Source organism: Hyposmocoma kahamanoa, unplaced genomic scaffold (assembly GCF_003589595.1).
Source record: "Hyposmocoma kahamanoa isolate Upper Pololo Valley unplaced genomic scaffold, ASM358959v1 94, whole genome shotgun sequence".
Classification (NCBI taxonomy): domain Eukaryota; kingdom Metazoa; phylum Arthropoda; class Insecta; order Lepidoptera; family Cosmopterigidae; genus Hyposmocoma; species Hyposmocoma kahamanoa.
The window spans coordinates 876,218-903,960 of NW_020654878.1; the positions used below are offsets into that span (position 1 = coordinate 876,218).

The 27,743-nt window shown below is 37.0% G+C and overlaps 1 protein-coding gene across 1 annotated transcript in view; it reads left to right on the forward strand.

Annotated features, from left to right (window-relative positions):
• LOC113237847 (synaptic vesicle glycoprotein 2B-like) overlaps positions 1-27,743 on the forward strand; it is a 74,846-nt gene that overhangs the window by 18,725 nt on the left and 28,378 nt on the right. The window contains exons 2-3 of the mRNA XM_026474541.1: positions 5,854-5,907; positions 8,400-8,453. Of these exons, the coding sequence (XP_026330326.1) occupies positions 5,854-5,907; positions 8,400-8,453 (108 nt within the window). The remainder of the gene's footprint in view (positions 1-5,853; positions 5,908-8,399; positions 8,454-27,743) is intronic.

Consider the following 27,743-nt stretch of genomic DNA (forward strand, 5'->3'; position numbering starts at 1 on the left):
AAATACTTCCCCCGCCCCCTTTGGAGGCTAATTTAATTTAAAAAAATTGCTTTCATCGGTCCATCCGTTTGAAAGCTACAATAACACAAACAAATTATACAGACAGACACACAGACAAAGGCTACAAATTTAAGTGTGTGGAAAGTGGAAAACATAGACAGAACCCTAACGCAAGGGATAAGTCGCAAGTTGAAGAAAAACCTTTTGTAGGAAATAGAACGACGTTTGCTACAACGATAACTACATCTTAAAGCAAAATGAGTTCGATCCACTAATCCAACAAAATATATTAATAGATTAGCATTCTATCTACGCTAATATTTTCCATGTCAAATTGAAGGTTAACGAGCAATTTTATTTGTTTTTTACGATAACTCGATCTCAGCAAACCTATTAGCCACATCCGTCTCGTAACGCGAAATTACTGTTAAGAGTTTAATCCTTACTACGATGATTTACAGCTACAGCCCACCCGATCAAAGCTACTGGTAATTAACGTTTAATCATTTACAATCCATACAACCTTCCATCACAGGCCTTGTGTCATCTGTCTCCGATACTTCTTTACTTACGGAGCTAAAAAGAAGTTGGACTGGACATATTGCACAGCTTTAGCAGTAAAACGACAACTGAATTATGGGCAAGAAGAGGTTACAGAAATGTAAGACATCTTACGATATATTGGAACTTGACATGTGAGAGACTAGCGCAAAAATGTGATAGATAGCACCAATATCGGCTGACATATAATCCGAGCACTGGGTGAAGTCGGAAGAACACATCGTTACTATGAAAACATTTCTTCTTCTTCTTCTTCTTCCTGTCCTTATCCCGCGCTTGGATACCACGAAAACATTTGTAGAATTGATTTCAATAAAGACAATTCGAGCACAGAATTTAAATACAATAAAGTTATTACGTGAAAGAAGAAATAATGTATGAGCATCAAAGACACAGAAGAGAACACCCGCAATCTATACTTTTCGATGCCTTCAACGCAAATGCTGAACTTGAAGATCTTTAAAGTTGTTATGCCTCTGGCGGTACTAGCTTTTCCTTTCCTTTATCCAGAATACAAAAACTCAAACGCTGGCAGGACAACCCAGGCGAGCTTCTGTGCAGAATTAGCCCACCATAGTACCAGAGCAACGACGATAAAGAAAGAAAATACATCAGACATAGTTATCAACCCCCTGTTTTAAGACCTAATGTTGTAAAGAAAACTCCTCCAGGTAGAATAATCCACATACATGATGCACAGATGTTGATTTTAAGAGAGGGTAAACAGATAGCCAGACAATGGCATTAATATTGTGAACATCATGATAGTGTTATCTAGCCCTAGATAGCTCTATCGTTCGATTGAGCCAAGTCGCGTGAGGTATTTATCTACAATTATCCTACTAATATTACAAATGAGATAGTTTGGGTGGCTGTTTCAAAATTGCTTTCTTAATCACTCAACGAATTTGGTTGAGATTGCGTTGGTAGATAATGTCTAATCTGAATTAGTACACAAGGTACTTTTAAATGAAGACGTAATGAGGTATTAATAATAACGTACACACTTATAGCCTCCAGAGAAGTTCTGCCATATTACCTATTTCTGTAAGGGTTCGGTAAGGGTGCTAAATTAGTTCTTTCAGCAGATTATATTATTTAAGAGATAATTCTCTTGACAAAAAACTGTTATTGCACCAGAGCATAACGATTTATACTGTACATACTAAAACCAATCTTAATTACTATTCTACGTCAGTTATTAAAGCAGCACCTTCTGTAACCGGTGATAACCGGACCAAACAAGATTGAACCCGAAAAATTCCCACCGTTCTACACTTAGCTGTATCCCGGCGCGGTTACAATTAAAACTAATAAGGATTGATCTAAGATAAGAGATGACCGCCAACTGTTTGCGTTCTTGTTAAATTGCTTGATGCGTGTGTATGAATGAGATTTAGTGATATTAGTCCAATTGGAGGTTGTAGCTTTGTGGAACACCGACTGTAGTAAGAACTATTTGTTATAACATTGAATGACATTGGAGGAATAGAACTTAGCAGCACTTCACACTGAGACTGCAATAGCTGTGCAGTACTCAATTTCTTTATTATATGCCTGTTGTTAGTTGTAATAGGAATACATAAATATGCAACACGCGTGTGTCATTTAAAGTGTACACAATACATACAATGCAAATATTCTATACCAATAACACAAGGGACTGTTAATAGCGATACAAGAAAGCGTATTCGGGTATTTAGTACTTATTGCATCGAGTTTTTAACCAGAAATAGAGACGAAATAAGGGCCATCCATCCATTGCCAGCATTATATCACTTTTAAATATCAACTCTCGTTTGCGCTGAAATCACAAATTAGAAAACTGAAATGGTACAGCGCCAAATATATAAACCAAATACAAGGACTCAACAACAAACACATAGAGAAATTCGTGAGGTCCGCTGGTTCGTTCCGTGGCTTAGCTGATATGCATCTGGCACGGTATGCTAGAAGACGTCGGTTCGAATCCGAATAATTATAACAAACATAGCATCTGTTTAAAATTACCATAGTATTGAACCCGTACAGTACATTTCTCGTTTTCTTCTCGTTATTAACTGCCGAAGAGTACCTTCGTCAGAATCTGACGCCGATATATCGACTACTGCATATAACTCCTGTGTCTCTCATGCGTCATGCAAAGCAAATTTTACACCAGAGCGGTGACCTTTGCATTCTGCGTTTGCGTGAGACAAATGCGTGACGTCACGAAAATGCATCTTTAGTCTGAAGCGCGCTTTACGTTGATTACTTTAAGTGGTCAGTGATAGACAAACAAAATATGTATAGATCTCTCATTAGGTGCACTACACACCAAAAATGCATTTGCGTGATGCAATCGGATCGGATATCAGCTTGGCTACGTATTATATTTTTTGTTTTATTGTATATGTCCATCTCATTCCTTGATTGTTTTTATATTAATTTGGGATTTGTAATGGTATCTGATTGTGCTTTATCTAGCGAAAGTAAAATTTTAATTATCTTCACTTCATATGTAAGTAAATAACACTCGACAAAAGAACAGCTGAACAGACGGAATCTATCATAGGAAATGAAATTATTTGGATTTGAACGTATTGTCGCAATGTACGGTCGATACGGTATCATTCTTACCATATATAGAGATGGATATAGATACCACCACGTCCTAGATTAACGGTTTACCGCGGCAGCTTCAAATTCGCTACATCCAAGTGCTAGAATGATTTGACTCCTCCAATAAGAAACTCAAAGTCGTCTTAGACTTTCAAAAGAAAATGCAAGCTTTGGCTACTTTCGAGGCAAAGATCGACAAGTAATTGCATGTAGCTTACATTCTTATATTTTTATTTTTAGGTGTTATTCGTCTCTGCCTAAACTTCAAATTGGAGTATATTGAAATGAAATGTTTTATTTAACACTGGTGCCATCGTGACAATAGGATTTATAACTTTAGGTGATATATGTGTATATTTATAGTTAAGTGATAATTTTTTGGAGCTACTCTAGTCGCGTCATGCAACTACTGTCATTGCAAAGCAACCGTGGTAGCCATTAGGCTGGTATTAGAGATGTCATTAGCCATCGAGTATATAGTCGATGTCTCAAGCAGAAGGTGTAAAATAGACGGTGAAAAATATCGTGAGGAAACCTACACACATCTGCAATTTAATGATGTGTGTGAAGTTCCCAATTCTCATTTCAATTACGATACTATGTTACTTGGAAGGAATTAAGCCTTATGACTCTTTCGATGCATGCACCTTTTAAAATTCTTTGAATATTGTGTGTTTGTCATCGACCATGTAGTGCTGTCATGGCCGAATCGGGCTGAAAAGCAACATTTCTCTGAGCACGTGTCTGTCACACGCATATTTAAAATGTAAATCTTTTTTTTGTAATTGTTTCTGTAAATTACGTAATTATTTTATCATTTCTGTAACTTTGTTTTTTGTTTATGTGTGTGAAAATAAATAGTTTAAATGAATGCAGTATTACTTACTTATACAAATAAAATAGTATATCCATGAAGCAAAATATCATATCAATTAAAGTACTTTCGCTCCGTGTCTCTTAGACGTGTAATATAAACGATTACAACAATTATATAAACTCACTACAACAGGAAATTCATATATGCAATTACAAAACACAGATAATACATTAACGACCGTAGGCATGCTGTAGCCTATCAATCAATGCGTTTCAATAAACTCTGTGTACATTATCTTATCACCGTGTATAAATTGCTCATAGAAAACAATGAGGATCACACGGTTTTCAAATTGTTAGAATTCTAAAGAATGGAAACAAATTTCGGTAAACCAGAGAGTAATATACTGTTCGTTACTCTGTGCAAGAAGTTTTTAAACTGAATCTGGTCTGTATAGATTTTAAGACTTTCGTGGTTATTCACTAAATGATTATCACTAGTAACAGGTTTCTTACCACGGTATAACTTCTTTTTATTTTCCCGATATTTCGGAACGGTTGCACGCTCCATGGTCACGGGTTGACTGGACGGCGGCAGATGACAGCTTTATGGACAGACATATCTGTCTACCCTCTTGTCTATGTCTATAAAAAGAAGTTATACCGTGGTAAGAAACCTGTTACTAGTGATAATCATTTAGTGAATCTGGTCTGGTTCTTTTGCATAGTGCTTCGAGAGTTAATTCAATATGACGACGTCCGTGGTCGTGTGACTTCCACATCGGTTTTCATGATGTCGCCAACTTTGAGGTTCCGGGTTCGATCACCAGTCGGGTAAACTTTTCTATATTGTCTCTGGCTCTGGGTGTTTGTGGTACCTTTGTTGTTTCCGATTTCCATAACACAATGCTTTAGTTACTTACTTTGGGATTGAAGCAACGTATATAACGTTGTCTAATATTTACGTAGGTACTAGTTTGTTGTAATTATTAATACAAAGATCGAACACTCAGAAAAAAATCTTTTGATCCGGCGGGATTCGATTTGACGTCTTCTATACCATACCGTGGCAGACGCTATACCAACTAAGCCACGGAACGAACCAGCGTACCTCACGAATTATTATATATGCTTGTTGTCGTATTTGGTTTTTCAACGACTTTTTAGCCGTAGCGCCATCTATGAGAAATCTATGAATTTCGTCGATCGAATCGAGTATTTGTTGGATCTTTGTATTAATAATTATAACAAACTAGTGGAGTAATTTCACATAAAAAATAATTGAATATCAATTCTAAACAAATTTGAAATTTATATAGGTATTTATATTTATTATTCACATCTATTCTTTATTTTCATTCCCCAATATTGCTGACTGCTTCTTAATTAAGGCGATGACGATTAAAAATCGACGGATGGAACGAATCAAAATGCGCAGATTTTTTTTATAATTTCAAGTGACGAGACTAACAATTCGTGCTGGTAGTAAGCGACATGCATATCCATAACAGTTGCAGTGCCACATACGTTGACAAGTGCCATGTGCCTGTAATTTCACCAGCACCCTTACCCTTCAAAAGTGTAACACAGTAATGCTGACATTATTGCTTGGCGGCAGAAATAGGTAAGGTGCTCTTCCCTGGACGAACCCTTTCACCCTTTCACAAGGAGTTCCGCTGCTGCTAAATTTGTGAATGTTTAAGAGCAGTATATCTCGCTAATGGTGGCAGAAAACATCGTGATGAAACCTGAAAAAGCCTGATGATGGACTTTGACCTAATAAGCCTTCACTTGAGAAGAGAACCGTGCCCACCAGTGGGACTTATTACGGGTTAATGATGACGATTACTTATACTAGCTTCGTTTTGTTCGCAGGTACCAAACAAAAGCTTCATGACGCTCCTATAGATACACCGTTACGACCGCCAGGTAAGTTAGAAAAGTTAATATATTTAATTATGTGTGACATAGCTATCTTGGGTAATTTTCAGGTTAGTTTCTCTATCTGATTTCGGTGGCAAATATTCTCATTGAGTATTACTAAATATTCAAGTATATCTTGAAACATTATTCAAAATGTCACGGTAATATATGCTCGAATACTTAATTAACAAAAGAGCCACCAAAATTAGGTAAAGAAAGTTACCATGAAAATTACTCTCTTATAATATTAATATAATAGTTCCTACTACTTATCGCATCGATGGCATACGTGATGGAACATCATGACCCTGTTAATTAAATGTATAATAAATTAAAAAGAAATATAAAAAGAACATAACGTATCTTCAAGAATTTTTTTATAACTAATAATGTTTAAAAACTAGTATTCAATTCAGTCATTTATTCATTAAGAATGTACATAATTGTGTTTGAATGTCATGGATTTAAATTTAATTATAAAAATTAATTAAAATACACAGTCAAATTCATTATTACAAATAAAAAAAAATCAACAGTAATAAAATGTAAGGGCACAAGTATAAAAAATTATAATGAGTCATATGGAATAATTCAAAACAATTGATTAAAAAAATAAAATATATATCAACAATTTATAAAATGACAAAAAAAATTAAAATTCTTCTACGGAGTAACTGCGTTTTTGTAATAATAAATCTCTCAGTCTTTTTTTAATAGCTTTATGTCAGTAATAATCTAGTAGAATTTATCTACAGGTAATTTATTAAATAATTTCACGGATTGATATCGGGGGCAGTGCGTCCCAATATTTAATTTAGGCTCAATTACATTTTTTAATTCTAAGCCTGGTGGCCTCTCTGAATTTGCTCTTTATTTGTCTCAAAGTATAATTTATATTCCAAAAAATATTCCTCAAAGTTCTCCAACGAATAGGATTCCGAAAATTTCCCCACCGTCAATATAAAAAAAATACAAACGGTTCTTGCCACCTTAATAGATAAGGGTGAGGCCAGATGAGCGTAACCTTTGAGTTGTGAATTGAATGGCGTTTCATGAGTCGATTAGTTTACGCTGCACTCGGTTATATTTTTGTGCCACACGACGACGCTAAAGTTGTTCACCGACTCACGCGCGCAATTACGACCGAAGTTCGGTCGCACTGTATGACGTGCTTGTGAGGGTGGAAAGAGGGGTGAGTGAAACGTTTATTGGTATTTTACAAATTGATATGAACGTTCATATAAAATTACATTAGTATCTGACCACACTTTAATCTCTCCATACTGAGTGTTACATACACTCAATAAGGAACCGACCTTCTTTTTCTTTTTAACCGACTTCAATAAAAGGAGGAGCTTCTCTATTTGACTGTATGTGTTTTTTTGTATGATTGTTATGCGATAACTCCCGGCATTTGTGAATCGATTTTGATGATTCTTTTTTTGTTGGAAAGAGTATACCTCGGTATTGGTCCCATCCACCTCTAAGGGTGGCAAGCTAGGGGATGAATAACTTTTGGGGTCAGTTTTTTTAGTACTCTGTACTGAGATTATTCATACACTATTTTTAATGGATCCGTCTGTCTAAGTCACGGAAGAAAAAATAATATCAGTGCTTTAGGCCTCAATTACTATCAGAACCGATGTTGCCAAAAGTCATACATTTTTAATTTGAAACACTACAAAATCTTGATATTGACTGGTCGTAGTTTCAAATTTAAAAAGAAATAACAAATTCTGGATGGTTAATATAATTAAATTTAAACTTTATACCCTGTTGGCACATCGTTGAAGAAAGTGCAACATCATCAATACCTATTATTACGACGTTTTGATATTATATTGAAATTTCAATCAATGTACTGCCATCTAAGGATTGCAATGAAAACACAAACACTGGAAATACGACCCTAATGGTACTAATGGTAATTAATACTTGAGTATGATTTCGAGTGCTTTAAACCATACTCAAATCCTGACTTGAGCATTGAGTAGAGTTCTAGAATACGACCCTTAAAGTTGGTTCGCGTCATACGCTAACTAACCACTTCTACTGTATTTATTGTTCTGTGGTATAAGTAAAAAAAAAAATTTTTTTAATTTTAATATTTTTCGTCTTAATTTTTTTTAAAGATAATAACGCACACAAACGCACATACTCAACATAGCCCCGCACTAGGGCAACCCTGTGTCGCGGGTGCCATGGACACACATATAGACAACCACAAATTACACCCAAACTCACGAGAGAAATAAATGTAGGCCATACAAATATTTCTCCCGGCCCGGGAATCGAACCTAGGGCCTCTGCGTGGCAGTCCGGCTGATAACCGTTCGGCCACAGAGGCAGTAAATGTTTATTTCTATTATGTAGTGGTGTGATTAACTGTGTTGTTTATAAACTGTCTCACCGCGATTTCCGCTTGGCGCGCCGCGTTTCGACGCGTTATGGCGCTTGACACAGTATGATCATCTATTAATAGTACTCGTTGTTGGCAGACACCACTGAACGACTGCAGCGCGCGCCCTTCGAGACCGCCCTGTATCACGCCGGTAAGTACATTCAGCTTGTTTGTTGTTTATTTACGAACTCTGGCTTTAAAATTATATTAAAACAGATTCACTATAATTTTATACTAAACTGTTTTTGACAAAACAATACCATGGATGGTTCTTGTAATTCTTATTACCTTAAAAAATGGAGGAGGTTTTGAATATGACTACACATTTTTTAATATCTTTTTTTGTGTGTTTGTTACGCAACTACTCCGACATTTGTAAACCGATTTCGATAATTCTTTTTTGTTGGAAAGGGAGTAACCCAATAGAGGTCCCGTTTAATTTTTAAGAGAATATTCTACCTCTAAAGGTTACAAATTAGGGGATGAATCCGGTTTTATTGAAATTTACCCACTTTCCACTACCCGGTGTTAACACTTCCCAAATACATAGACAATAATCACGATGAAAGTAAAATATTGGTAGTGCGAAACGAAGATGTGTAATACCGATAAGTAGTGGACTGTATTTTTGCGATTTTAAATTACATTAAAAGGTACTTGTACCACGAGTAACTGCACTTGCGAGTAGCTTCCTATAAGGACTGGAACTAGTATATGTAGTAGTTCGAAGAAAATGTCAGGAAAATGATAGGAACGTGCACACTCACGGATACGGCCGCCATAGGAAGAAAAGTCCTCAGGTTCACTACTGAGCACAGTGTATTGCGACCAAAAGAAACTATTAAAAACACAATCGCGCTAATTAGCCATTTTTTGATGCACAAAGTTCAGTGTCTTAACACTTTGTGTATCAAAAAATGGTGGTTAGACTATCGTCTTTCTTTTTGTTAACTCATTGGCCGGTAAAAGAGACAGCAGCAGCAAAGTGCGCATGTTGGAAGAGGGTGGAGGATACAAAGGAAGGAAGTCCTCGCAAGTGAAAGAAAGAAAGAAAGAAAATATATTTATTTGGTCCACATTACATTGACAATAACTACTTTACAACTACAAAAATAAGGAACCAGGTCACCACTCAGCATGTGCCAGTTTGCTCACGGAGAAACAGACCGGCGCTGATATTCTGTGGCCACCACAACAGAAAGGACACCACTACAACGAACATACACTTTAACAACAGAAACATATACATACATCAACTTAACATAACATAAAATATATAGGTTTTTAAACATCACAATAAACAAACAATCATTAAACAATGACAACTCTTACCACATATAAAAAATATATACACTATAAAATAATATAACATAACATATGCTGGCCTAAATAAACTACACAAAAAACAGACAAAAATAAACATAAAAAAAATGAAATAAAATGAAAATTAAAAACAATAATAAAACAAATCAAGAAAAACACTTCACTTATAAAATACCCCACTCGTCGTACCTCTTTTGCTTATCCATTAAATACAATTTAAAATTTCTCTTGAACATGGCAATCGTGGCACATTTTTATAATGGAGGAGGAATATTATTCCAGCATTTCGAAGCAGAATAACGAAAACTACCTCGAAATGCCGCGGTTGCGTGTCTAGGATATACAAGACGAGTGGCTAATCTTACATTGCGTTGTGTACTGTGTGTGTACTGTGAGTGTGTACTGTAATTTATCGTACAGGTACGGTACTACGATACGACAAGTGCTACGATCTACCCTATACTATTTTTGGTAAACGTATGAAATCCAACAAATATTGTGGTGACCTAGAACTGATCTGATGATGGAAACGGTAGACAGGTGTCTTGTGTTTGGGGTCATGTGATTAGTTTTGACGAGACTTCTATTTGCGTTTCGATTACTGCGGCATGAACTGTAATAAAAAAAAATGTTTAATTCCATCTATCGCACGATTTTAATGCAAATATCTACAAAGGGAGTAAGTTATGAGAAAAATTAAACTCAATAAACTTCACCCCAAGCCCAATAGAGAGAAGTCACACCTTCACGAAAAAACGCTGACGTCAATTCAATCGTTATTAAGGGATTAACGATGAAAGATAAACCAAGCTCAGTAAAATTAACGCGCGCCGTTTGTCAAGTCGAAGGCCAAGGCGCGGTCCGGCCGTGGTTGATGCCGAATTTAAGGACGTGAGATGCGTCACTGCTTTTTGTGTTTATACCTTAACATTAATTGCCTTATAAAAAAAACAATAAAAAAGAACAAACAATTCTAAAATCAAATATATCTTTATTTCATATTTCATACGAAAGCAATTTGTACTTAAAATAACTCATAGGAAACTGTCATTTCAGATCTAGAAAGAGAGAAAATACATTTATATGCATACCACAAACGACACCACACACAAAAAAATAAATAACGCAGAAAAAACTATAAAACATAACCAAAAAACGATTCACACTTACAACACAGATAATGAATTGCAAAATAAACACAATTTCTAGTAGCAGTAGAGCTCTTTGTAAAAAAGTTTGTCCAAAGAAGTACTCCTACGTTACCTATTTCAATATAAGCATTACTGCGTTCCGGTTTAGAAGGGTAAGGATGCTGGTGAAATTACAGGGGACTTGTCAATTTATGTTTCAGGATGACGGGCGCATTGGCAGTGCCCATAAGATCTTTGAGATTTAAAGCTCAGAGTGGCACAACAAATGTTATGGATAGGAATGTAGGAAATGTAGGTTAATATTCTATTCCCTTTCTTTATGCCGACGACTTAAAACTTCTCAAAGTGGTACACTCTGTGGAGGATTCCAAAGCTTTGCAGAATGACCTAGACAATCTTGGGTTGTGGTGTTAAAAAAACGGAATGACACTGAATGCAACTAAATGTGTAAACATAACATTCACCCGTCGAATAAAAGGTTTTCTCAAATACTCCTACAAAATCAACGACTCCATACTAAATGAAGTTGACACGATGAGAGACTTGGGAGTGCTGCTAGACAAAAAATTAACGTATGTACCACATATTGATCACATCGTAAAGAAAGCCTCGAAAACACTCGGTTTCGTTCTTCGTAACGTCAAGGAATTCCGTAAACCCGCTACAAAAATAATAATGTACAACTGCTTAGTGCGAAGCATTCTCGAATATGGGTCAGTGATTTGGCGTCCTCACTACGCGAACCACATGTTGAGAATCGAAAGGATCCAGAAAAGGTTTATGTGGCATTTGTCGTTTTCATCTGGTGTAGCGCAAAGAATACGTTCGTACGATAGCAGGTTAAAAATGTTTAAAATGGTTAACCTTAACAAACGTAGAGACACATTAGACATGATTTTTCTATACACAATTATCCGTTACAAAATAAACTGTTCTTCACTCCTTAGCCAATTCAAACTTAAAGTGCCGCATAGATATCCCCGTCATAGAATTAAAGCTCTCTTTTCGACGCCAATTCGCAGGACAGTAGCGGGTCGCAACTCGCCAGTTCCTCGTCTATGCAGCATGTATAACCAGTTTATCGTTAATATCAATAATTTAGATATATTTCACGATTCCCTGGTTAAATTCCGTCGATCGATTACATCATCGTGACCTAATTTTCTTTAAACTTTCAAAACTTTTTTTTTTCTTTTAATAATATTGTTTACTATTTAAGTAAATACATAGATACGAGTCTAGCCCTTCGCGGACTACTTTTTTGAATTCACTAATATACTTCCACGCGGTGTTCATCTGTTAAAAATTGTGCAATTAGTATAAACCCTAGAATAGAAACCACTCATAATGTATTTGTTGTAACAATTGTTGATGAACCTTAATAAATAAATAAATAAATAAATAAATAATCACAAGGCGCACGACTTGTTCGTCCCGTCACTTGATATTATACAACAAATCACAAACAAAACTACCTATCAGATAAATCTATCTATCTTTACAGAACACATGGTCACGGCTGATTGACAGTCAGCCTTATTGCTTGGCCACCATTAGGTTGTTGCTTTAGTCTACCTGTCATCGTCATGGCTCGCTGTATATCCTGCCCAGCTCCCAACACCTTACACAATTCGTACCCTATATGATACCTATGTCCGGACATAATCACAGGACACTGCAACCGGTATTACTAGTATCCGGTATGAGCCCGCTACTAGAGCTAGTAGAGGATGAGTTAGACATTCTCCGGTCTCTCCAGGTGCGTAGCTTTTTTTTGTCATAACTAATACACACACGAAACACAGAGTATTGCATTCCTTTGCCGTACACATCAGGAAGAAGGAAGCAAAGCACTTAGTGCGAATGGGTGGTATATCAACGACATAAGGATGGAGTGTTCCCGACCTTCTAGGCAACCAAAGGTGGAACGGTGAGGGTGGAACTAAATTGAAAAGTTTCTGAGCACACTCCCCGAAATGTATCCGATAGAAAACCGACAAGCAGACAACTTTTCTGCGATGGTCTAGATTTTATCGCTTCGACGCCACAAGAGAATTGCTGTTAATAAGGGTCTTTGCTTTTGCTCCACCGAGTCCAAGGCAGCTAACTGGTAATGGGCAGAGCCGTCCCAAAGGTGGCAGCGGTACTCGATACACGATCGAACTTGTGCTTTATACAGATTTAAAAGCTGTTCAGGTGTGAAGTACCGCCTGACCTTGTAAAGTATGTCTACTTTTTTGGCAACAGATGTGCCAAGCACTCGATGTAGCGTCAAAGTTACGGTTGGATGATAAGTTCAGACCAAGTAGCTCGAAGCTCCGCCACCAAAGAGGAGATTTGGTAGGGGACTTTAGAGTCAACGGCTTAGCGGTGGCAACCGTCAGTTGCGCAAAGCGCAACGGGAAGTGAGCGTGCGTACACCTCTGGTACCTATCTCAAAATAGGGAGGGTACTGTACGTGTACCCGAGGCGGCTCAAGTCAGTGGCAACGGTCTGTGTACATTGGTTGATTCGGAAGTCAGGGTAGGTAGGGAGGGTCACTATAATCAAAACTGTTGTATAGCCATATCTGATCATATGTCAAAAGTGCTATTGACAACACGAAACAAATTATGTACATAGATGTAAAATTTTATAACTCTCCCAAATTTCGTAAAATGGTCATTTTACAGATGTGACCTTATTACACCAAATGTGCGAATTATGTCTTATTTAAAACAAGCATTTGCAGCAACAATGTTGCACTTTATCAGCGACAGCCAAGAATTCTTAAATCTAGTCTCGTGACTTTGAGATAAAAATAAACTAAATTATGGGTGTATGTCCTTCGCACCAATAAAAGAAGTCAGAATTATTTTTTTCATAAGGGTGAACTGGAATTTTTTAGTAATAATATCCAATGTCCTTTATAATGTAAAAACTAATATTAATTATTATTTTTTGTACTAAGTTAAAAGAGTAAGGTTCTTTTTAACCGACTTAAAAAAAAGGAGGAGGTTCTCAATTTGTCTGTATGTATTTTTTTTATGTATGTTACGCTATAACTCCGCCATTTATGAACCAATTTTGATGATTCTTTTTTTGTTGGAAAGAAGGTACCTCAGATGTGGTCCCATTTAAATTTCATGAAAGGGTGGCAAACTAGGGGATGAATGACTTTTGCGGTCGGTTTTTTAAACCGGAGGTTAGGTTGTAAAAAAATTAGTACTTTTCTGTATAAAATATGTCTTATGTATATTCAACATAAATAAACTGCTTAATATCAAAAAACTATGCAATCTTTTTCTTTTTACAAAATAATTTATCTCTGAGTGTTCACTTTATTGCTCGTGCCTTTCTTTCTTCCGAGGGCAAAATAAACAATCACAATTTATTGTAACAAACAAACAACAAAAACATTTTAGCCGTAGACATATTTTCCAAGTTGATTGCTTCCTATTAAATTCTGTTTTCAAATGAGTAGTTTATATATTTACAAGTGGAGATATATATTATGTAATTGGAAAATTATGTCATGACGTCATCGTTCACGCTTGACCGAGTTAGGTACGCAGAATCTACAAGGTCAAACATAATCCTAAACAAGCTATAAAAACTTTTAAATTATTGGTATTTTTATGTGAACCAAAGAGAGCCTAGGTGTGTGTGGAGCAGAAGGTTGTGGGTTCAGTCTGCGAAAGTAAACAAATTAAAGGAACCTACACTTTTTTTCATTTAATTATGAGTCTGTTGTATCCCACTACTCAGCAACTCCTCCTCCCTCTTTTTCCAACGATCCCGGCTTAGCCAGTCCTTTAAAAAGGAAATCAAATCATATATGCTGAAAAAACTGAAACTTAAGTAATCTTTATTTCATGCAAATTATACTTAAAATAGTTACATTGATTCAACTCTGTCACTCATTTGTGGGGCAAATTCCCTTAAAAAGAACTATTAAACATCTCTAGGGACTGCTCTTTATAAACAAACATTTGTACACATTTACCATTTCGGCCATTCTCACATTCGGTGTTCTCAGCCTAATTACCGTAACCATTGCTTTTTCTCACTTAATTTACCCAATAACATTGAAGTATATGAACAACTTTAAGCTTAACTATGAATTGAACACCGAAATAGCTACGGTAATTAGGCTGAGAACACCAATAGTGAGAATGGCCGATTTACAATATTTATTTCCTGTAGAAAGTTTACCTCTACAGGAAATAAATATTAAACCTCTACGTAGACTGGAAATTTACATTCGTAGACCCGCACTAGGGAAACTCCGTATCGCAGATGCCGTGGACACATACACATACAACCAATAACTACACTCAAACTCACGAGAGAAATAAATATAGGCCATACAAATCTTTCTCCCGGTCCGGAAATCGAACGCAAGGCCTCTGCATGGCAACTTCTACATGTTCTACGAATTCGGATACTTTAGTGTACAGAAAAAAACACAGGAAAATATATACGTAATGATGAAATACATGAAGAGATAGTGGAGAAAAGTCTTTCTAAAAACTTATACCTTTATATCATTGGTTAGACTGTGCCTTTATCGTCTACATCTCTGGGAACTAAACACTACAGCACACCATTAGGTAAACAAACGTGTTTCAATTTACTATTGCCGCCATCGCCATCGTTTAACTAAAGGTTACCAGCTGACAGTTATCGTTAAGGGCACAGTAAACCGGCGGCTGTTAACCGCTATGGCGGGAACTTTCCTACAATAGTTGTCAACAAATGTACTGCAGGGAATGACGGTGTCATTACGACGTATTTAGTTAAGACAGAAGAGATATACTCGCTCCCCTCAGGGTGCGTACAGATCTGGAGAATGCGCTGCATTTTTTAATTTATTACAGTATGTTTACAAGAGACTGGTTCCTAAACTAAGCCGAAGCCTGTAATATAGGTCACCAGGTCCCTCGCCTCGGACAACAATTCGTATATAAAACATTGTGAAATATTGACCAAGAAATATAAATTAATGATATTTATTAATGGTAGGTCAAAAACAAATTTGTATATATTAATACAATATGCATGTGCGCTACATGCGCTCTGCACGCGTGCAGTTAAATATATATTAATATATCTATATGTCGCGCGAACGGCTCGTGAACAGATCGCCCAACGTAATGCACGTGTGCAGCTCTACTTCTATACGCACCTTCATGGAAGAGTGTCCGAAATGAAAATACGGAATTTTTTGTATTCGAGGCGAAGCGAGCGTAAGTGGCATAGAGTTGGATTTAAGTCTCAAGTGTCAAGCTTGACGTGATCTTGACCCTGTATAAGTCTTGCGCCTGGTTGTAAGCAATATACCTGTCCGGGTCCCCCAGAGATGCCCGTGAAGGCGTATGACGGAAGATCGGACGCCCGCCGTACTCTGATCTTACCGGCCCGTAGGAACTCCCTATCTCTCGGGTCGGTAGATAGGGACAACAAACTAAAGGCAACAAGCTACTGGCAAACTAGAGGCCAACCCCCGTACCTTTCTACATAAGTGTTGATTATAGTGACCCTTCCTACCGACCCTTAGGGTATACAAGAAGGGCACTATAACCTGCGCGTGCTCAGGAACATTCTTAGTTCAGTCTTAGACCCCTGACCAGCCAGTGTATAGGGTGGTCGTAGACCGTTGTCACTGACTTCATCCGGTTCTCAAGAATCTAGTGCCTCGGATGAGCAGCCCCGGGTGCACGCTCACTTCCCGTTGAGCATTACACAAGTAACGGTTGCCACCTCAAACCAGAGGCCAGTCGAATCGACTAGAAAATTTTTGTCTATTATCCGCTCACGCGATGGACTCCTCCTACCGCAAAATGGCGGCTATTTGGTTTCGCAAATTAGAAAAGCATTCAGTTTAAATACAAGTTTTTATAAATAAAAATTATTATTCTGCATTGCTAAGTAAATACCCTCCGTACTACCAACAAAAACATCTCAAATAAAATGCAATAATACACCGCAAATCCTGCACTTAAAAAGCACTAATGAAATTTTTGGTGTACTTGGATAAATATGATAATATTCCGTTTGAGTGATTCTAACGTTTACCATAAAATTACTCCTTAAAGTATAGTTTATAAACATTTATATTTAGGGTAAACTTAAAGAACGCTACTTACGGTATGTTTTCTATAAATAAACACCGAAATCACCAGCCCAAACAATAACACACACGATTGTCGTGACGTATTTTTGAAGTTGTTTATTTTTTTTAAATGACAGACCCAGGCATTAAAATCTTTATGGTTTGCTAGACTAGTTACCGAAATAGCAATTAATATTAGTTCTTTTACCTATTATAACTTCGATAAATCGGTATAAAATCATCACCGGCAACTGTAGGTGTGGTTGCGTCTACGGCTGCATGTATCGCGTGAGCGGTTAAAATACATAACTTATCTTGCAGTTTATGAGAAAAAAGGAATGACCGTTTCCACGGCCTGCCCTTGTTAGTATAACCTTGTGATGGCACGCCCTTCGTTAGCTAAAAGGTATCGTAGCATCGCTAATGACATTGCTCGGGCTCTACACCCCCTTAATTGCTCTAATCCAGTGATAGATATCAGGTTCGCACGTGGGCTGGTATAGTTTTTTCCATTTTTATGCGAATACGCCAAAGTTAGAAGGAAGGGCGATGATTATAACGGTCAACATGGGAGAATTGTTAACATTGTCGCCAACACATAATCGTACGATTATTATGCATTAGCATCGTCTGAGTACCTCTCAAATACTAATCGTAATTATGATTAATATTCTTTTGTAAATAGGATTCAGGAAAACTAATCTGATCTTATGTGACTGCGATGACCCATCACAGTCCATGTAGCACTTGGCCTTGTGCCCCTCATTCTCTAAAACCTTTGTTAGGGATAGCGGAGTATATGATTTTTTTTCTTAAAAAATTGCTTTAAATCACTCTACTGTAATAGTTTCCAAATGCACGTTAGACGTTTTACCTTTCCAGCGTCATTATTAATTTGTAACTAACACCAGATTGCATAGCAGTAGAGCTGCTTAGGATAGAGTTCGTCCTGGAAAGTACTGCCACTATAAAGATATAAAGATTAATTAAATTTTTATTGAATTGATATTCAATTCTTTTTTGTGAAATTACTCCACTAGTTTGTTATAATTATTAATACAAAGATCGAACACTCAGAAAAAACACTCACAAGTGTTTATCAATTCAATAAAAATTTAATTAATACAGTGAATAGCGACATCTCTCGCCAGCACTGGTAGCTGTAAAGGTACTAACTGGGTGATAAATCTGTCATAGATTTCTCATAGATGGCGCTACGACTAAAAAGTCGTTGAAAGACCAAGTACAAAGACACGACGCAAGCACATAGAAAAATTCGTGAGGTCCGTTGGTTCGTTCCGTGGCTTAATTGGTATAGCGTCTGCCACGGTATGCAAGAAGACGTCGGTTCGAATCCGACCGGATCGAAGGAATTTTTTCTAAGTGTTTTTTCTGAGTGTTCGATCTTTGTATTAATAATTATGATATAAAGATTACATCGTTTAACCAAGGTACACGACTCTTTTATGAGGAACTGTGTATGTTTTCACGATAAGATTCTAGAGAGAATGATTCTTTGACTTTGACTTCTTTGACTGCTTTCCGGTTTTGAAGGGTGCTGGTGAAAGTACAGGCACATGTCCCTCACATCTTAGCTATTAAACACTCTGAATGGCTTTGTAACTTTGTTGTATGACACATCGCTTACCACCTGGCCACGATTTCTTTACCCCACGGAAGAAAATTTATGTGATCTGTGGTTTACCCTGTCACTTCACATCATAAAAAATCACTAGTTATAAATTTCTTACAATAATTAAAACATAAATAATTTGACTTCAGTTTTAAGCGTGGTTTTGGTTAATGCTGCAAGAAATCGAGTTGGAGTTAGGCAAGGACAGCTAAAGAGGGTAGGCAGGTATATTATTGTTAATACTGTCAACTGCCGTTGGCCAGTCAACTCGTGACTGTGTAACTGTTCCAAAATATCGGGACAGTAAGAGCCTGCGCATACCAGGTTATAGTCAATTTCAATACTCTGAGGTGCAGAGAGACTTTCGCCGCGATGCTTCGATATCGATCTCAAGAGCATAGCAATTTATACCTTATTCGCATTGAAACAGCATAAAATATTAATTGATAAATTTGACATCCTGTGACTCCCCACCGGTTTGCACTGATGATGGTTAAAAAGAAGCCATTCCGCGTGATAAGGAACCTGTTAGTAAATGATGAGGATAATTGTGAATTAATTTAATAATTATTCAACTTAAATTGTGCATATTTTAAACAAATACAAATGTGCAAATTATTTAGTAGTCTTGCCATAAGTAGTTCCGAGTAAACCTGTGTAAATCATGTAATTATTTTGTACCGTATATCAATTGACAGTGATCAAAAGTGTGACAACTAAGTTACAACGGAGTTTTAAAATTAATTTATGTTTAAAATGTATGTTCAATGTGACTAGATTTTGTAGTCGAGAAGTGATCGCTTCTATAACGTTTAATTGATTTCCTGAGTCTAAATAAACTAAGAAAAAGGGCTAGGGTTTAAAAAAGAAAGACTCAGTCACTTTTCGAATACGTTTGATGCAACAGCTATATTTTCTTTCATAGAATTTTTCGCGAGTTTGTGAAGTGCGAACAAAATGCGTTAATAGTACCCGGTGGGCAAAGTTTTACAGGAAATTTAGTGAACACGTAAAATCCTGGTGGTAAATAGGACCGCCCCTAAAGGTGTAATTCATCAAACGTTGTCCATTCCGTTCTCGGCGGTATCATTTTGATCATTTTGCAATGCCATTTTAATTATCAGTTAACGACACAAAACGACTTCTTAAGTGTCAATAAAAGTCAACTCTGACGAAGTAAGTATCTTTGATGAATCTAGTAGTAGAAAAAAAAGTAAGTACCTCTCAGTCATATCTAAATAGACACCGCAAGTACTGCGATCTGCATGAAAACCCAAGCGTAATACATTTTTTGAACCTCCTATGACGCTTCAAGCGATTAGTGATGGAAAACCTACTTCGGCACTTATTTAGAATAATGATTTTTCAAGTACTATAAAAAATATTAGTATAGTAAAATAATACCAGAATAAGATAAATAAGTCCTTTATTAATACGTGTTAAAAAAAACAACAACAAAGTTAAATGATATTTCTATAACATTTTCTAGGGTTTTAAGAATGATCGCTTTGTTTCCTAAATCGATCAGAATCTAGAACTGTGTTACATGAAGAGAACATCCCACGATACTGAATGGAATATACGAAAGTATAGCACGGTTCATATTCATGGCCTACTAAAGAGGGGCTACAAGTAAAAGCCGTAAAGTATTACGAATGACACGGCGTACAGTCGTTAGCATATTTGTTTTCTCAAAATTCATTAAAAATAATATATTTTAAAATAAATTATGCATATTCTGATTACAAAATTACATAACTATGGAAAGAGACGTCCCTGTGTGTTTATTTTCTCGCAGCTGTGGTGTTTTTGCAGTTTCTAAAGGTTTAATTACGCACTTTTTGCGTTTTCAACTGATGATGTTGAACTATGATAACGGCCGGGCGCGTTCTGGGGCGTAGCAGCGGCAACTAAGCGTTTATAGCTTACATTGGGCACGCAAAGTAGGTACACTTTCGGTTTTCGTTTGAGTGTGTCGTCGTGGATGGGTTGTTAATAAAATATAATCTTTATTTAATGGTTGCGCCTAATGTGGGCCTAAACACGGTATTGGACTTTAAGCAACGAAAATACTATTTAATAGTATTAAGATCATAAAAATAATACAAACTACATGAAACGTGGTATATGTATATCAAATTTTAAAACTTTCCTATTTAAGCATAAAAAAGTTTTCGACTAATTTCGCTAGTAGAATCTTTAAAACTCCCTTCTGAAAACTTGTTATTTTGTAGATATGGCCTTTTTACACTAAAGATATGATTTATTAATAGAAAAAAAGTGAAAGCGTTGTCGTCGTTGCAATTGAATAATGGTTTTGCAAACAAACACGTCAAGCGAAAATTACACTTCGTGAATTTCAAAAGAAGCAATAAAATGAAAACTCTTTGATCCGTATAAATACGAATAAATTTAGTTCACAGTTTGTATGCGTTTGTTCTATTTGGTCTACTTTAACAGTTTTGCTTTATCCTTGAGGAAATTTAAAGAACTTCGATTGTATTTGCAAAAGAAATAAACTTAAGTAGCAGTAGAGGTCCTTGTGAAAGAGTTCGTCCAGGAAAGTACTGCTACCTTATCTATTTCTGCCGCCAAGCCGTAATGGGCGCATTACTGCGGTTTACTGAAGGGTAAGGGCGCTGGTGAAACTACAGGCACGTGGGACTTGTCAACTTATGTGACGGGCGCAGTGACAGTGTACAATTCAAAGCTCTGAGTGGCACTATAACTGTTATGGACAGGCGTGTCGCTTACCAACAGACGCACGACTTGTTCGTCCCGTCATTTGGTCACATGCTAAAAAAATGCTAGAATTTTGTCAAGGTGTCTATATAAATCGAAGAATTAGAGCGAAAATAAAGGGTTGTACCCCACCTCTTGGTTTCATTCATGCCTGGGACAAAAGTGACCAAAGGTTTTATTTATTTATTTAAATCAGGCAGCTATGAATATATACTTTAATAATCTCACTATAGAGTACTAAAAAACCGACCTTAAAAGTCGCTCATCCCCTAGTTTGCCACCCTTAGAGATGGAATATTTTCTTCAAATTTAAATGTAACCACTACTGTGGTACCCTCTTTTTAGCAAAACAAGAATCATCAAAATCGTTTCACAAATGCCTGAATAATAGCGTTACATACAAAAAGAGAAAAAATAATATAGACGGATTGAGAACCTCCTCCTTTTTTTGAAGTCGGTTTAAAAGTAATATTCATGTAATTAATAATAATAATAAAATTTTATTTATTGAGACAACTGAGATCCAATCATATGTTAGTAGGTACAGACTTAAAACTATATTAGTACTTATATTTTACCAGAGATTGTGTATTACGTATTAAGTGCCGCATAATTGGGCACTCATTCCTGTCAGCAACTGTCTTCAGGAGGCTATTGGGGCTGTCACGTATTCTCTTTAGTAGCGACGCCGACTTTTAACGTACAACAGCCGTAAAACTATCTACGCGCGCGTCAGTGAACATGGCTGAGGCACTGCAGAAACGTGACAGCCCCAACAGCGTCCTGAAGGCGTTGTTGTATTGCACGCACAGAGCATTCCGAGAGCACTGAGTGTAACTCTTCCACAGAGCGCTAGTGTACATTGGTGTGCAGTATGCTTGAAACAATGTTTTCTTAACTGCTGCCGTACATCTGGCGAACCTGCGGGCAAGCATGTTTGCTCTCACCGAGAGTGCTCTCCGTTCGCGCTGTATATCCAGGTCATCCTTGATGTCGTCGGTAACATAGTGTCCCAAGTATTTAAAGTGGCTAACCCTTTTTAACGGAGAACCGTTAAGCAGTACAGGAAGTGCACACGTAGGACTCTTCCTACCGGCGGCTCCAAAGAATTAAATATGAAAATATAAACATAATATAAAAACTAAATAACTAATTTACATGAATTGCATTTGTTGGCGACGTATGGCGTAATATAGTATCGGTAGACGATTTAGGAATAGACAGGTAGACAACACCCATCGGCCAAAACTCCTTCTTCATCAGTCGATAGATAATGGTATCGGTAATCAGTACTGTTACTACAAACGAATTTTTACGTATTAAATGATTACATAAATATTAAATTAGGACCTTTGATAACAATATAAACGCCAAGTTATATTGTATTAAGCCTGGCGCCGCCATGGGTTTTCCACAACCATGAGTGGAAAATCCCTGAAGGGGTGGCATGTACTTATACGTAATTTTGGTTAACATGCAATTTACAAATAGCTACCTAGCGACTTTAGTAAATATTCTTACGACCAAAGAGAAAAACTACAGCAGTAAAAAAACACGTAAAGTGGATGACACCTCCTGCAGACATTCCGAAATGATTAAAAATGAAAAAAAAATCGTTATATTTTTGCTTACAATGGCATTTTTATAATGGCGCAAATTATAATATTTAAAAACAATTACAATAATTTACCGAAAGTACTACGGTCTGTGAAAAACCTTTGCTATTTATAAACAATCAAAAACAATATATTGACTAATGTAATATACAGTGCCCGAATATTTAAATGAGAATTCATTAATTTCATCGTCTAATTTTGGACATTTGTATATTTTTAAGTTAACGTTGTTCAAATTATTACAATTATTTTGATACTTTTTTTTGCAATTGTTATCATTAAAATTGACCCAAATAACAATCTCCACTTTTAAAATTATTGACAGGACTTACTAATTCACATACGAATTTTGAATCACAGACCTTTAAATCTGAGGGGCACTATCACTGCGCCCTTCACCCTGAGACATAAGTTAATAAGTCCCATGTGCCTGTAATTTCACCAGCAACCTTACCCGTCAAAACCGGAACACAGCAATGCTTGGCGGCAGAAATAGGTAAGGTGTCAGTACTTCCCAGAAGTAACGTCTGCATGTATTAATTTTCACGGTTTTTTACTTTCGGTTTATCAATTATTTCGCATTAAGCATTCTTTTTTTTATGTAAAGAAGGAGGCAAACGAGTAGACGAGCCACTTGATAGGAGGTGGTCATCGTCGCTCATGGATATTTGCAACATCAGACGAGCTGCCTGTGCATTGCCAGCCTTTGAGAGCACGCGCTTTTTGAAGAACCCCATATCATAGCGCAAAGAAAATTCTTCAGGAGGAAGATCATTCCACATCTGGCAGGTTCGAGGAAGGAACGAACGAGATGCCCGCGTGGTCTTTGAATACCAGGCATCTAAGATGTGGGGATAGCTCTACTTCTTTGGCGGGAGGTGCGATGGTAGAAACGAGACGGTGGCACCAGTTCGAAAAGTTCCTCAGAGCCATTATAAAGACGGTAGAACATACACAGAGAGCCAACGTCTCTCCGTAGGCTAAGGGGTTCCATACCGTCGGTGAGTTTGGGTTCAGCGTTAATACGAACAGCCCTACGTTGGATGGAGTCAAGTGGATCAAGCTGGTATTTGGGAGCTCCTGCCCAGAGATGTGAGCAATTTTCCATATGGAGCCGTACTTGTGTTTTATGTAACAAAAGTCGGTGACCTGGAGAGAAGTACTGCTTCGCTCTATTGAGCACTCTGAGCTTTTTTGAAGCCAGTTTGGCATTGCTCTCCAAGTGACTCCGGAACTGGACTTCGTTCGTGATGTCGACTCCAAGTGTCCCAATACTCTTTGAGCAAGTAAGGGCAGTGTTCTGGAACTTTGGCGCTGTTACGTAGGGGATTTTTTAGTGGTAAACGCGCACACTTGTGTCTTTGCGGGGTTAAATTGTACTAGATTCTGTCGGCCCCATTCTGAAACCTGCTCCAAAGAAGTCTCGATTTTGGACACAAGTTACAGTTTGTTTTGTTCCACTTGCTGATGCAATTTTTTTTTTGTTCAAATTGCTGAGGGCGAATTTGTGCGACCTGTATAATAGGCATCACCGGTACTGTCATCCGCATAGCAATGAATGCTACTCGTTGATAACATTATCATTGATAAGCAGGATGAACAGAGTTGGTAATAGCACAGATCCTTGCGGAACGCCGGCGTTGATTTGCACGGTGTCCGAGCACAATCCGTCGATAGCGGCGAAGCTAATGAAAATGACATTGGAATTACACCAACGAAATTAATTGTAGACATACCTTTAATGAAAACTATATCCTTATTTAGCTACACGATCGGTAACAGTTGTTTTTTGACCGTACAAAAAGGTGAATTCTTACTAAAATTAATAATAAATAATTCCGTTACTGTTGCCTGGAAATAGAGGGAAGTTCCGTATTTTGTTATTGTCTTGAACCAACGCAGATAACAAAGAATCAAACAAATGTGTACTCCGTTACTCTGGTTTTTCTCAATCCCGAAATAGCGTATTTACAATTATAAACAATTGTTGGGGTTCCGTTTCAAATTGAAAATTTTTTGCAGTAGTCGTTCTATTATCGTTACATACTAATAACAATAATGTGCCAAATAACCACACCAATTGCCTGGGCATCAAGTTCGCTAATTTTAAATAATCTCTGTTGTGTGTTGATAGCCTTTTTGGGAGTGACCTTAGATAGTAAACGTCAATGGTTTCCGCATATATCTTCCTTTTCCAGCAGATTAAGCTCTGCTGCATACGCAGTCCGTAGAACACTTGAGCTTACCGATGACTCTACTGCTAGACTACTTCATTTTGTGTGGGTAAAGCGGCAGATATACAAAACCATATTTGAGTTGCAAAAACGAGCGATTCGTTCAGCGTTCCATTTAGGTTCTCGGGTTTCACTCAGAGAAAAGTTTAAGGAGACCGGTATCATGACTATGGCATCGCAGTACATTTACTCAGATATTTTGTATGCCCGTAAAAATATACATAATTTCATTAAGAAAGAAGATATCCGTAATATTAACCTTAGAACTAAGTCCAACTCATTGTACCATTGATTTCGTTTAATTAAGGTAATTTTAAAAGATAATTCTTTTATACAGAAGGTTTTTACAATAAGATTCCAGAGAATATATTAAAATTATCATTTCCCAAGTTTAAAAATTACATTACAAGTATTTTAAGTGAAAATGTCATGTTACAAAATTGAAGAATGTGTTAGAGCAAGACGTATGGAAAGACAACAAGAGTCTAGATTCCACACAATTATGATTCAAAGTGTATTTCCATAGCATTTAAGTTTATTTGAAAAGAGCAATCCCTAGAGTTTCTTGCTCGTTCTTCTCAGGGAGGTCAACGTCGTGAACGAGCAGTAGCTTAAAAAATGACGTTTTCAAGTGTAAAAAAATTATCTATAGAATAAATTATTATGTACGTTTGGTATTTAGCTAAAAGTCTAAAAGTATAGTGTCTTATTGCCTAGCCATCGACCTAATATTCAACTGCCATTGCAATGTTTTCATATTTTGCTCTTCAATGGCTTGTCGATGGCACGTCTCTAGCGTAATCTACTAATATGTTATGATTAATTTGAAGACTAAATTAATTAAACGAGATAAAAATTAAGATAGGCATACTAATTTCTATTGTAGTTTTAGTAAGACAACATCGATTATTAGTTTATTGAATGAATGAATACTATCACTGCCATTCCACTGACACTCTTTTGAGAGTCAACAGCCAATGAAACTTTAGCAGAATAACAAATATTGTCATAATAACTGCCTCTGTGGCCGAACGGTTACCACGCCGGACTGCCAAGCAGAGGTCCCAGATTCGATTCCCGGGTCGGGAGGAATATTTGTATGGCCTATATTTATTTCTCTCGTGAGTTTGGGTGTAATTTGTGGTTTTCTATGTGTGTGTCCATGGCACCCGCGACACAGGGTTTTCCCTAGTGCGGGGCTATGTTGAGTGTGTGCGTTATTATTATTTTAAAAAATTGCAACTTATCTTAGAATTACTTAGAATTACGATGACTTGTAGTTTCAAACAAAATAGCAGATATGGGACCCAGGTCTCAAACTACGTAATTACCTAGTACAACGAGTACCAGAGTAACGTAATTCACTCTGGGCTACTTCCCAGTTTCTAGTCCGTGCGGTGTACGGCAAGACGATCTATAAAGTCTTGTATATTTTTTTTCGGGGATATTATAGTTTTGTGATCACTTTCACAATCAACAAGTAATTTATTTTCCATTACACTTGCTCGTAAACAGTATCGTGATATGCAGGCAAAGTTGATCGTAATGTCCTAAATAATGCCCACAGGCATTTTCTTTACATTATCGCCCATTGGGTTTTTTACATCAAGATTAAGCAAAAAGATTTTTTATGCTTGAAAAATCTGAACGTATATTTTGCATATACTTGAAGTATAAACAAACTAAGCATTTGCAATTTGACTATATTTTCGAAAATTTATTTTGCGAATTCAAATTCTGCAGAACTTTTTGAATTTGGAAATTATTTATTTTACGTCTAAGTAATTTTAATTTTACATTTTGGCTGCATGCCGTAATGCTCACTTTACTGTGTGGCGGCAGAAACAGGTCAGGTCGCAGTACTTCCCTGGACGAATTCTTTCACAAGGAGCTTTTAAAAAACTAATTTGTTTAACCTCCTGACCCTAATAATTTATTTACTTATATGTAATAATTCTCGCAATCCTTAGAAACCGCCTTCCCCTTTACATCACCGGGGAACAAGGCGTAGACAGGGATTCCACCCCTATGTTGTGGATATTCCCCGGATTCGCACGAAGCGTTTCCCTTTCACATTTTTATGGTGAACGGCTATGGAGTGGAATTCCCTGCCTGCAAACTTGTTCCCTGAATGTTATAACTTAGTTAGACCTTTTCAAGGCGAGAGTGAATAGGCATTAGTTAGGTGTGCATGCTACATCATCGACCTCTTTCCATCAGCTGGAAGTCAAATGCGCACTTATTTTTTATAAAAAAAGTAAAAGGCAGAACTCTACCTTGTAAAACCAGACACGCCCTTGACGCTTTAGTATATCGCGAACATAACAATAGTCCGATCATTAAACATACCTCCGTTTGACTGAAACCTGTTTGTTTTCAGCAATTCAAAAACAAACCGTTAAAAATATAAACGCAGCTAGAATCGACACTTCTATACACGAATGTAACAAAATGTAGAGATGTCTGGCAGGTCGCTGGCCCAATGCAGCTGGAAACTTAGATGTTTTCCAATGGTTCTTTTTATAGTACATTATTGCAGAGGCCGGGAAGTAAAGGATTGCTGGATAAGTATGAGTTAGAAGGACGAGCGCCAGCGGGCCTTGTATTAATATCCCCGTTCCCGCTGAGGCATGTATAGAATTTTTCTC